The 12418-nt window shown below is 43.8% G+C and overlaps 1 protein-coding gene across 6 annotated transcripts in view; it reads right to left on the bottom strand.

Moving 5' to 3' along the window:
- Positions 1–228: 228 nt before the first annotated feature.
- The window catches only part of LRRTM4 (leucine rich repeat transmembrane neuronal 4), a 397419-nt gene continuing 385229 nt past the window's right edge, over positions 229–12418 (bottom strand). For 5 of the 6 annotated variants that reach the window (XM_071729320.1, XM_071729323.1, XM_071729321.1 and 2 more), the window contains one exon: positions 229–764. In XM_071729320.1, coding sequence (XP_071585421.1) covers positions 543–764 — 222 coding nt within the window. In that variant the 3' untranslated portion in view covers positions 229–542. The remainder of the gene's footprint in view (positions 765–12418) is intronic. The other variant, XM_071729325.1, reaches the window with a different exon arrangement.

Below are 12418 nucleotides of genomic sequence, written 5' to 3'. Positions count from 1 at the left end.
CAAACAAACCCCCAAAAGAAAATATATATCTATCTTCTCTTTGTTGAAAAAGAACAAAAATATTAAACAAATCTTGTAATAAACACTTAATAAGGAAACATGGCAACCCACCCCACCCAGCCCCTTGTTCTCCCCACACCCCCTTTCATTTTTACCTGTGGTTCTCCTGCCCTGGAACCGTGCAATGTAGAAAAATCAAATATACAAACAAAACTCTTAATCCATCCCTTTATGTAGCTAGAGTGAAATCTATTTTTTTTTTTTTTTTTAATAAGAACTTGACAATCTCTCTTTAATATTTACATTGAGGAATTTGTTTGAAAGTTTAAAGCAAAGAAAATCCTGAAGTTCTCTGTGTACTGCACGACAGCGTTTCCACAGTCTGCGGAGTTTGCTTTATCCCCTTCCCTTTGTCTGTGTCGCAACGTTTGGAACTGGAATGGTAGATTTTTTTTTTTTTAGTTTCTTGCCCTGCTCTCTTCCGAGATGAAAGGTCCCTCAGGAAGAATTCCCCACTCCGCCTCTGGAAGTTGTTTCCCCTCCTAGTTTGGTATCCTCTCAATGTAAATGGTGGGAGCAGCCGAGCGGGCGATGGTGGCGATGAAGCTGTGGTCCCGACTCAGTTCCAGGTTGGTGGTTTCCGCCTGCTCCCGGCCCATGGTGTCGTACCCCTTATTTACATGGAGAGGCTTGTGAGCTTGGCAGTACCCCAGCACGGGTTGGTCGTAACTGTAATAAGGTAAAGTCTTCATGTGGTGAGGAACCTGCACCGGAGAGAGATCAAAAGAAAGAATAAATCAGGTGCTCGGCCGGGGCAGCCCAGCCCCGCGCTCACCCCACGCTCCTGGCAGCAAGAGAAACCTCTGGTGATGCTTGGGTGGCTCCAGCCCCTGTGGAGCCCTCCAACAGGAGTGCTGGCATCCCTGATATCCAGGGGATTTCCCCATGGGACACACCTTCCAGCTGGAGGGGCTGCTCTCCATCTGGGAGGGCCATCTTCAGAATGGTCTCGTGTGGAATTCTGTCCTATTTGGGACAATCTGGCTATGGAGGGGGAAATGGGAAGAAACCCTTGTAAAAACTGCTCTTTCTCCAGTGCCTTGAGAGGGGCTGAGCATTTCTATAAAGCTCAGACCAGCCTGAGCATGGCAAAGGACTGGAAAACCCATCTGCCAGCATGTGGAGCTTTCAGCACAGCTGGAACACGTGTTTATTTCTTCTGTGACAAAGCTGTTTGCTCAAGGTCTCCGTTTCCTGGGTTCTTTATCTTACAACCTCAGCAAGAGAAACACTATCAAAGCAGCTCAACTGAAGCTGAGCAGATCCACACCTTGCAAAAATGGTCATCTGAAAAGTCTGAAAGCCACCTTGAATCTCATTTCTCTTATGTAAATGCTCAGAAACTGCCAGCCCCCCCAATTTTTTCTTTTTTTCCCCCATGAATGTTCCATGCTTGCAAATGTTAATCCCACAAGTAAATATGATTTATGGCACATCATCAGATACAAATCTTTGCAGATAATTTTATCATCTGCAAGAGATGAACTGATCAGGTAGAAAGAAATATGCTCTTAGGGAAAAAAACACACACTGCAGGAGATGCAGGCAAGAGTTTATTCTAATACTGCTAGAAAACTTGGTTCATTATAGCTGGAGAGACCCTACACATAATTCAATCTTGTAACAAATGCCTTTTTTATTTTCACTGCTGAAGTGAAGGCTACAGAGCTGATTTACCACAAATTTCCATTGCATGAAGCACTTAATTCAAAAAGGTATGAAAAAAGCAAAGGCATTAAGACCAATTATAAGTTTCAGAGAGTTAGAGTTCCTTTTGCATTTGGATCTCCTCAGCAGTTATGTTCCTCCCCCTCCTTCTCCGCAGAAGGCTGGAGAGATTCCAAAATTCTTCCAGTAGCTGGAATTCAGCTGAAAACATCATTCTACATGACAGCTGAATGGCAAGAAAGCAGAAGACAAGCTGCTCAGTAGAATTTGATGGGACAACTGTGTTCACTTGTGGAGCAAATTCAGCCATCGTGCAAGAAACTGTAACTCCCTTTGGATACAGCAACATCCACGCCAATTCCCATCAGGGCTGGAATTTGTCCTCAGCCTTTAAGGCAGCTCTTTATGATTCTATAAAACCCAAGGACTGTTTGTGTTCTGGAGAGCTGAGAGATTGAGGTCCTGGCTTTACAGCAATAATCCACAGTACATTAACCACCCGAGTCCTGTGTGCAGCACTGCTTGCTTGTTTTCTCCCCTTCTCTAAACAGGAGTCAAAAGGATCAGGATTCCAACAACATCCCAAAGGGTGGATAAACACACTGCCTTTTCAACTGGTTCTCAGTAGTTTTCTGGAGTATTTTGCTTGCTTTCACTTAAAAAGTCAGCTTTGCATGTGTCTAAAATGACATTACTATTGGTCACTGTGGATAATCTTGGTCGGTGTAAAAAAGAAAAGAGGTGTCTCAGACAAGCCATGAGACTGAGGAGCCCCAGCCTGGTTTGTAAACTGGATTTCCAGGCTAATGAAACCCAGCAGCAGTGTTCAACCTCCCTGCTCTCAGGCCTGGCCCTTGGACCTCTCTGCCTCTTTTGGATGCTTGATTCCATCAAAGGAATTAAAAAAAAATCATGTCAAATGACTGTAAGAAGTTTTATCCTTGAGGTACCTCCAGTGAAGGGAGCTGTTCCCCCCCCACACCTCCCAAGTTACTTTTTGTGATGCCTCTAGAATGAAATATGAGAAATAAAACCCACACCAACAATTCCAGAAAGAACCTGATTGAGGTGAAAGTCCCCATAAAATGGAGTGTCCTTGCATTCCCTCAAGCTACTTCTCTGAAAGGGAAGGTTGCATTTTCAGAAAGGCACAGGGGATCAGTTTTCATTTATAGTGAAATGATTGTACACGAAACCCAAGCCCAAAAAAGCTTTTTCAGGAGACTGCCTTGGCTGCAGAAACCATTGCAAATGGGAGCACAACTGTCCCACAACTCAGTCTGCTGCAAGGAGAAAGGATGGGAAATACTGATGACACTGTTCACTCCAAACAAAGCTGATACTATTAGATTTTTTCCAATTCAGAGATGAACAAAACTTATTTAAGAACATCTAAGTTGTCGAAAATAAATTTCGTAAGAATTTTTGCTCCAGGTCTGGAAGTAACTTTTTTTTTTTTCATTATTGCTACAGAACTGATGCCTGAGATAGTGAGAGATGTGACCTTGGACAAGCCAATTTATGAGCTGGAAAATGAGAAGATTAAGCCCTGCCCCTGCTTGCCCTTGGAGACTTGAGCTCTTTGAGGCAAGGGGCTGTTTGTACAGGGACTGAAACAACACAACTCCAACCTAAGCTGAGGCTTTCCAGCTGCAATAGCTGCTGACAGACAAAACAGCAGATGATGAGAGAGAAAAAATCCAAAGAGGTCACTAAATACCTCAGCAAATAAATAGACACTCTGGGACTTTGTCATCTTTATTTCAATGTCTTTTCAACAGAAGACACACTTGTCACTGGCTAGGAAGTGGGAGCCAAGCTGAGAATTTACCTGCCAGCAAATCAAGGGCCAAGAACAGAAGTGGGATCCTCCAGCACAGTGACCTCCAGCATCTCCTCCCCACCACTCCTCTGGCACCAACCACAGAACTGGTGCTACAGAATCCTTTAAACTTCAGTCTTGGGGGAAGTGGAATTGTAAATGAAGATAAGGAGTTGCTCACATGGAAACACAATAGATACAAAACAAACCCTCTTTTTTTTTTTTTTTCATTTAATCTGTCATAACATCTGAGGCAGCTCTTGGCTCTGGGTGTGCTCACTCCTGGTGATGCTCCCAAGCCTTGGTGCAGCTCAGGGACAGGATGCAGAATGCCAAGACGTGGAACAGGAGATGATGGATGTGTCTGCTCACAACATTTTCTGAATCATATCTATTTTAATTTTTTAAAATGTCATTGCCTAATACTTACTTGAAGGATTAAAACATTTTGCAACAGGAAAAGCACAGCTCACCAGGAGGAGGCCTTCAAACGTCACTGCTGTACGTGTGACCCATTCTGGTGGTGACACACGGATGGTCCCCAGCAAGATTTATTCTGTCTTATTAGAAGGGAGGCTGCTGCCTCCCCTGGGGTGCAGAGAGTTGATGCAGTCAGTGAATGAATCCCTGCTCTGAGGAGATCACTGTGTCCAGGACACGTGGGGTTTGGGCTCCTGGGCTGGATCAGTTTCCTGAAGCCCACACCTCTGCAGAACCACCACTGCATCACAGCAGCCACCCTCTTCACACTAAGCTTTTGGTACAAGCACGATTTACATAAATCCCCAGCTCTAGAAGGAAGATCAAAGGTTGCAATTTAAGAATGCAAATCTTCCTTTGGCAGTGGAATTGACACTGGAGAGGTGAAAGGTTCACAGCTCAGCACAACTCCCTTCAAAACCAGCTGGGCTCACTGGACATGACCTGAAATGCAGGGAAGGTCTGGCCTGCATTGCAAAGCTGTTTCTCAGCACTCCCTGTTCACTTTTCCTCTGACATTCCATGGTTTTCAGGTAAACCTTTGGGCCTGCCATCCTGCACATGCATGTATCTGCATTCCTCAGACTTCTCTCTCAATTGCTCACACTTCCTCCAAAGAGGATGCTTCAGACAACCTGAAATTCAGCCTGGGAATGAGCCCTGAGCTGTACCACATCCTCTGTCACGTAGTGCCAAGAGAGTTCAACAGAATTCCAAGGTCTCCATCCTGACTGCAACTCTTGTTCAAGTATTTTCTTGTGCTCACAGCAACACTTCCTGCAGTGAGGACTGGTTGAGGACCAGACAGAGATTAACTCTCTGTCTCACTGAAAATCACTTGCAGTTCAGCAAGATCAAATCAGTAGCAGTCCCAGGTTGAAGTAATTCCCTGGTAAACTGCTAAATCAAATTTTGGAAACATAGGTTTTCAGAACAGATCTATTCCATGTTGGAAATACAAGTTTTTTTCTTTATGCTCCGTTTTGAAGAAAGATCTCCCACCATTCCTTCTCTTGCAGCAGCAGAATTCTCTCTTGAGAAACAGGAAGAGCCATGGATGTGCAAGTGACTCACTACAGAATTATCAACAAGAGGACAGAAATGTGATGTAAGAAAGGACTGACAAGCCCAGCACAGTTTCCTGGGAGGTCTGCAGTGGGATGAAGTGCACTTTGGGTGTTTCCCAGAGAGCAGAATGAGGTGAAGGCACAAACTGTCACAGGAGCCTCAGACAAGGAACTGCAAGAACCTAAAACCTAAAACTTGCAATAGAAGTGATGAACTTCCTGAGAACCAGACTCTTTCAGCTCTCTCAGCTTGGGTGCCTTGCCTTCAATGCCTTTACATGCCTTCAATATTATTGCTTCTGCTTTCAAAGAAAAAGAACACTCTGTTTTTAAAGTTTTTAAAACTAAAGACATGCTCCATTCATCCTGATGGAAAATGTGGTAAGAGAACCACCATGGCCCTGCTGCAGACACATTTCCCTTCCACAAAACCCATGAACACTCTGGAGCAGCTGAGCCTTAGCTGGCTTCACATTTGCTGGTACTCTACAAACCAGGTAAAACTGATTTATGTGTAAACTCTTGCCTGGTTAATGATTACAATGATTAAATTACACACAACTTTAGAAGTTATCCATAGGTGGTGGAGACTCAGAGTGCAAAGAATGGAAGCTCTGTTTTCTCATTAGTGCTGATATTTAGTCTCAGAACACCACGACTTCATCGCTGAATTAGCATTATAGCTGTTGATAAATCAAATTCAGAGTTTAGTTTAAATCCTATCATAATTTAGAGTAAAAATAAGCAAGATATACTACCAGAGCTTTACGATTAGGGAAGCACACAGCTTCACCTTGGCAATGGATTGATTGGGTACATTAGGCAGATAGAGCTGGGATAAACAATTTCAGCGGATTTCACGCTGCTGAAAAATCACATTTAACAACCCTGGAACATCCCTCTGGAGTCAGCTCAGAAAAACATTCCTACTCAGGAAAATGAACAATCATTCACTTCCTATTAAACCCATTAAAAGGGACAAATGCAGGTACCAAAAGTTAGTTTTGAAATATGAATGTGTTTTCTTCTGCTTCCAACTGGAACAAACACAAACGTGCTGGGCTGTTTTGGTTTTGGGTTTTGTTTTTTTAATAGGGCTTTTGTTCTGCAATTCATGTTTCCTAAGGTAATTCTCATATTGACAAAAAAATCAAAATCTCATTTATTAAAAAATTCAGAACTCGGGAGTCTGAGTGCTCTGCTCTGGGGTGCTGTGAGTTTGTTCTGAGCACTGCTTTTTACTGTGGTTGTCTCTGTGACACCCTTAGCATTTCAGAGAAACTCCCAACTTGATTTTTATGTGAAAGGCTACAAAATCTTTATTTAGCTCAGGTTGTCCAAGAGGTACAGATCCCACTGGGAACTTTGCCTGAGGTTGGTACATCTACATTAGGCATGAGGCACTGAGCAAGAGTCTTCTGGTACCTTGAATTGTAGGTGCAATTCCCACCACCAGTTCCCTGCAATTTCATGTTCAATTTCCTTCCTTTTCCAGACAGAAACCACTTCTCTGCCTCCTCCATCTATTTCCCACCAGACCAGATTAATGGTCTGTGCAGGTTCCATGGGGAGATGAGACAAGAAGGAAGGCTCAGGTTGTAGCTCAAGCTACTGAGCTCACACCTGGACTCATCAGCATCATGACAGAACCACCAACCACCCACCAGTTTTACCCAAGAAACTGAGGACAGGCTACAAACCATCCACAGAGGTTGGTGTTCCATGGGGTTGGGAGTCCTGTCAGCTCCTGATCTCTGCCATGCTGGTACACACATGTAAAAACTTCCTTATCTTTTGTCAAAATGCCACAGCAGGGAAGATTTTCTCCTAAATAAAGCCCACTGTCTCCTTTGGTTCCTGTCTCTGCAGCCTTTTTTCCCTTATGTTTATGTTCTTTAAATCAAGGACAAAGTCTGCTCCTCCCCACCAGCCCAGAGTATGAAATCCAGGTCTTTAGGGGTTGGTCACAGGATGGCTTCTGCAAAATATAGAACAGAAACCTTCTCTTTATAAAAAATTGATCTGGAGATAAAAGGTGGTGCTTGGCAGGCCTCAGACCACGTCCTGTCAGGGAAATTTGGAGCCTAAATCCTACAAATGACTGACAGGTGGGTCATTAATCTTACTCAACTCTTGTTTTACTGGCTGGGAAATTGGAATCCCAAAATTGACACAGACTTGAGAAGAGATGTCAAAGTATGAAAAATGTAGAGAAACAACAGACTGGGGACACAGGGCAGGAGACGGTGCAGCTGCCAGTTACTTCCACATATTCTATTCAAGGCTTTTTTTTAATTCATAAAAAGTTAACTAAAACAAAGTTAATTAAAATGCATCTATTAGTAATTAAAATGTATCTATTAATTCCTTAAGTGGCATTAAGATATTTATTTTCTAATATCTTTTAATATATATATATGTCCTTTAAAACTTCTACAAGCTATACAGTATGTACTATAAAGCCAGAATTTTATGATTTATTCAGTCATTCCTGTAGAATGTATTTCATGTTTTAAACCCCTATATAACAGCTCCCTGTTATATATCCCTATATATCAGATATGCAGATAGTGCAGATATATCAGATATGCAGATAGTGTCCAGCCCACTGATGCTGGGATTAGGATTTTAAGCTTTCCTTCCCTTCCCAACAGAGAACTTCCTAATCCTTCTCCCCAGTCACAGAAGTGCCTTTCCTTCTCAAGCTGAACCTCTCACTGGACTGTTTAACTAAGGCTGCTTTTCCAGAGATCAGGAATAAAATCCTGCACACCCCACTGCTCCCTCTATGGGCCGACTCGATCTTTCAATCAGTGAAGGAAAAGGTTTCCTTAAGGAAAGTCTCGGAAAGCAGAAAGTCTTCTAAGCCTTGTTACTGGTCCTTAGGCAAAATGTTTCTTTTTAATTGCTTTATCTGGTTTTTATGGAGTATCTGGCTCCTGACAAAAAGAACCAGTGATGAAAAACTTCCACGTGTGACTCACAGTAACCTTCGATTTTCTGCCATGGCAGGCTGATAAAATAAACAAACTATCTGGATATTCTAATTGGAAAGCCATTAATATTGCTTTCAGGGCTATTCATATCATTTCCTAGAGAGTTCAATAGGAATAGGAGCTTGGGGGTTTGAAAAACCCTTTGATTTGTGTAGGGACAGAAGATTGTTTTTTCAGAAGTGATGCAGTACCTTGTAGTAGTTCCTTCTCTAGATGCAGAAAAATCCTTTGGGTCCCTCTCCCTATCTTTGGGTGCCTTTCAAACACACTTCCTCTTTAAGGCAACTCAGTTTTCACTTAGAGACTGCAGAAAGCTAGATTTTCTCCAGCAATTTCTGCTCCTTTTGCATTGCATTAAGAACTGCAGTGCAGGTCATTTGTACTTCCCTTTCTGGACAAGTGAAAACTCTATCTGGCCAAGTCTCCAAGGGTTCAAAAAGAAAGAGCAGAGCACAGGTCAATAATTCAGTAATAACTTCCCCAGAGCATTCTGCTGACCTCCAACACTCCCAAGATTAAGTTAGCTTTCTAAATTGCTGGGATTTCAGCCTGAAATGCTATGGGGCTGGACCTTCCAATGTATTTAAGAGCCCAAAGCATCCTCCCAGGCCCCAGGTGCAGGGCAGCATCTGGGAAGCAGAGCACATTGTGTCTGTGGAAGAAGAATTATGACAATAAGGGAAAAGGCAGAGTTGTTTTTCCATGCAGTGATCACAAAGATGGCAATGTGCTCCATCCATTCCTCACAGTACAGAAGTACAGGATTTAATAGGAGCATCTGATTATGTTTCTGCCACAGTGACAAATGAAGGCACTGGAGAATGAGTGAAATAGGTCTTTGTCTCACATTAACTACTGCCTTTTCATTAGATCTGCCTACAATTCCTAGTGTGCAAAAGAGCTATCCACAAACTGATGGATCCTTTAAAGACTTTTAAATACTATTTGAAGTTGTACGTGGATTCTATACATCCAGAGACCAAAAATGTACTTCCTAAAGCTGGAGAAACGTGACTCAATTTGTACAATATTTTTTGCTTAAGACATGAGGAGGTGTACACCAGGCAACATGATGGCTTATGATTAAATTCCACACCAGTGTTAGAAGAAAGGGGATACTGGCTGCCATATCAAAATGATAAAAGAAATGCAAGTTTTCCCTGCTGTGTTATCTAGTTACACTATACCCAAAAAGTTTTGGCTGGAATCAGATGACATCTCAACCCTTTTTTCATTAAAAAACTGCTTAGAGCCACATTTATAATTGGCACTAATTCCATTTAATATGACCACATTAAATATGCAGATAGTGTCCAGCCCACGCATCCCTAACAAGATACAACATGACCGAGTCCTTCTTCTCTGTCATTATTTAAAATTCCATGTGCAACAATGTGACCTTGACCTAAAAGAGCAGACAATTTGTTTCATTTTTCATTCATCTCAAGGCAATTTGAAGGGCTCCTTCTCTACAGAAAACGGGTGCCAAAGAAAAGAAAAAGAGGCAGAGAACCCAAAGAAGGTGCTCATGCTGCCCTGGTTTCACCTTTGTGGGGGTGAGATGGTTTACATCACACAATCAGCATCCAGAGCAGTCAACCAGGAATGTCTTAAACTAAAAGAGGAGCAAGGAAAATGAGCACGAGCTCCTTGCTTCTAAGACAACAGAGATAAATTCACCCCAGTGACACAGAAGAAAGGAAGGGCTGGCACTACAAACCTTCTCAGACACGGGAGGGAGCTCCTATTATACTCTATTTCTCAGCAGGATTCTATTCATGAGAAATTACAAGACTTTAATTGTCTCCACTGTCTCCTAGCAGAGGAATCAGTGTGTACAGGGGTTGAGGCACACTGGCAAGAAGAAGAATCCAGCAGCAGAAGGGACATCTCCTCCTCCTGATGTGCTCCTGTCACTTCCACGAGCTCTGATGGGAGCTGAGCGCCTACGCCGAGAGGAAACTGCAACCCCCCCGTTTCCAAAAGGTACTGAGAGATGACTCAGATTGGGCTGAGGATTTATATAATTCACCATCTTTACTGAAAGGTTAAGGAACACTCTCTGCATCTTGCAGCACCACAAGTTAAGGTAGCATGGCGTAGAGCTAGAGGGAAATTCCTGTTTTAGGTTGAGGGAGAGAAAATCATTTAGGGATGAGGCTGAGCTGGCAGGTGGGGGACAGAGCCTGGAGCCAAGGCTGGAGGACCTGGAGTCTGGGCTGCTTGAAGGCTCTGGCTTCAAGTCAGAGAGTGGCTGGAGGTTGCCCTGATCCTGGGAGCCAGCTTGGCTTAGAACTGATGGGCAGAATCACTCAGCTCCTTGGCCAAACCCAGTGACCACACAAACTGCAAAAGGAAAGCCAGATGAGTTCCTCAGTCAGGCTGGGAAGGGATGATGGTGTTCAGCCCAGCAGCTCCAAGGAAAACCCCTGCACCTGAGCCCTGCAGGCTCCCATTCTGCCTGCCTATAAATACATCACTAGCAGGTACAGATATGCAGTTCACCTTCCACCCACCTCTGCCAGAATGAGACACTACAGAGTAATATGAACACTTTAATTAAAGCCCATAAAAAGCCTTGAGACCCTTGGATATGAATTGCTACAACTCACTGTACTGCTGCTGCCTCTTTTTACCCTGACAGGCAAGCATGTTGTGCAAGTGCAGAGGAAGGGATGGAGCAGCAGGATGGTTACTGCTGTCTGAGCAGACTCCTGAAATGGCAAAGAGGATGGAGAGAAAAGGCAGGGCAGGAACTCACCAGTACACAGAACAGCAAATAATTAACAAACATTGGTTCGTGCTTCAGTCATGTTCTATAGAACCTTTGTATATCACAGACCAAGCAAGCAGAAAATTAATGCAAGACTGCCCAGCACTGCAGCAAGGACATTTCACAATGATAGCATTATTTTTTAATACTCTACAAAAAACAAATGACTTTTTCATTCCTCTGGGCAAGTTGTACAATATGCAGAGAAATCATCAGTAAAGACATACTCAGAGTCCCTGAGAAAAGTGCCAGAAAGATGGGTAAGGAAATCTTCTTGGCTTGGCAATCTTTGCTGCTACAAAACCAAGCAGATCAATTCAATTATTCCAGGAAAGTGAGGGAGGGTGGTGGTGGGGGAAACTGAAATAATTCTGGAGCAACAGTAGTTTAGAGACACTTTTAAGGAGAAAGTATCTCTGGATGACATTAAAAAAAAAAAAAAAAAAAAAAAAAAAAGGCAAACCCAAGCCCAACCAACCAAACCCCACGCTAAATCCTCAGTGCAGCCACTGAATAATATGAAAAGTATTGCAGCTACATAGAAAAAACACTGAAATATCAGAAACTATGGTTTAGTGATCAGCCCACTGAGAATCAGCATGGAAACCACAAGGTCAAGATTGTTAAGAAGTAGGGGAAAGAAGAGATGCTCCAAGCTGCTCTTCCTCCATGGAAATAGAAAGCAGCAGTTGTTTAATTTGTCCCATTTCTAAGCACCAACAGAGCCTCTCCAGCCACAGACTCAGACCAAGCACCTTTGGGGCTGCTCAGTGCTGAGCTCTTCACTGCCCTTGGCAAGAGCCAAAGCTTTAAGTGCTGACAAGGAGATGGTGAGGGGTGAAGCTGCCCGGGAGCCTGAGGAACAAGAAGTGTTTCCCCGGCCCAAACCGAGCTCCTTGTCTGCCGGCACTACTGAATCCAGCCAGGAGAGGGCTGTAAGTCCATGGACTTGGCTGCCTGCTGCCTCCTTGCTCTGTGCGGGTTTCAGGAAAAGCAAACACAAAGCGGTCTGGAACCTCTCCCGACGCAATGAACACTGAGAAGCAAACCCGGCTGGTGCCCACCCGGACCGGTCCTGTGCTTGAGCGCAGCGGTAGCGATGGAGAGGAAAGGAAAAGAACCAGGTTCAGAGAATCCTGCTGGAAAAGAAATTCTGCCTTTTTGAGCTCGATTCTGAAAACCAAAGGAGCTGCTGTTTGAAATACCTGCAGCTCCCACCAACAAGAGGCAGAGTGCTTGAACAATCTCTCAACCAGCCGGGCACAAGCCAAACGGTTTTCAGCTGCTCTGATATTTTTTCAACTTGTTCTGTTTGGGTAAGTTTGTCAGAAGAGATCAGCACAGATGTAAGGAATCAACTCGGAGTGCAGAGTTGCTTTGGTGCATTCCTGGCATGGAGGAACCCAGGGCTGTAACTCTTGCCACCTCCTGCATGGGATCTCTCCCTTGGAGGGGTCCATCCACCCAGAACAAATCCCCAACGAGGGAGGTGCCACGACCTGCTCCCCAACTACATAAGGGTGAAACAGATTGGGAGAAGAAATAGAGAGAG

Source organism: Heliangelus exortis, chromosome 30, assembly GCF_036169615.1.
Source record: "Heliangelus exortis chromosome 30, bHelExo1.hap1, whole genome shotgun sequence".
NCBI lineage: Eukaryota > Metazoa > Chordata > Aves > Apodiformes > Trochilidae > Heliangelus > Heliangelus exortis.
Note: the sequence above shows the minus strand (reverse complement) of the source record. Positions and strands in the feature narration are given on the sequence as shown.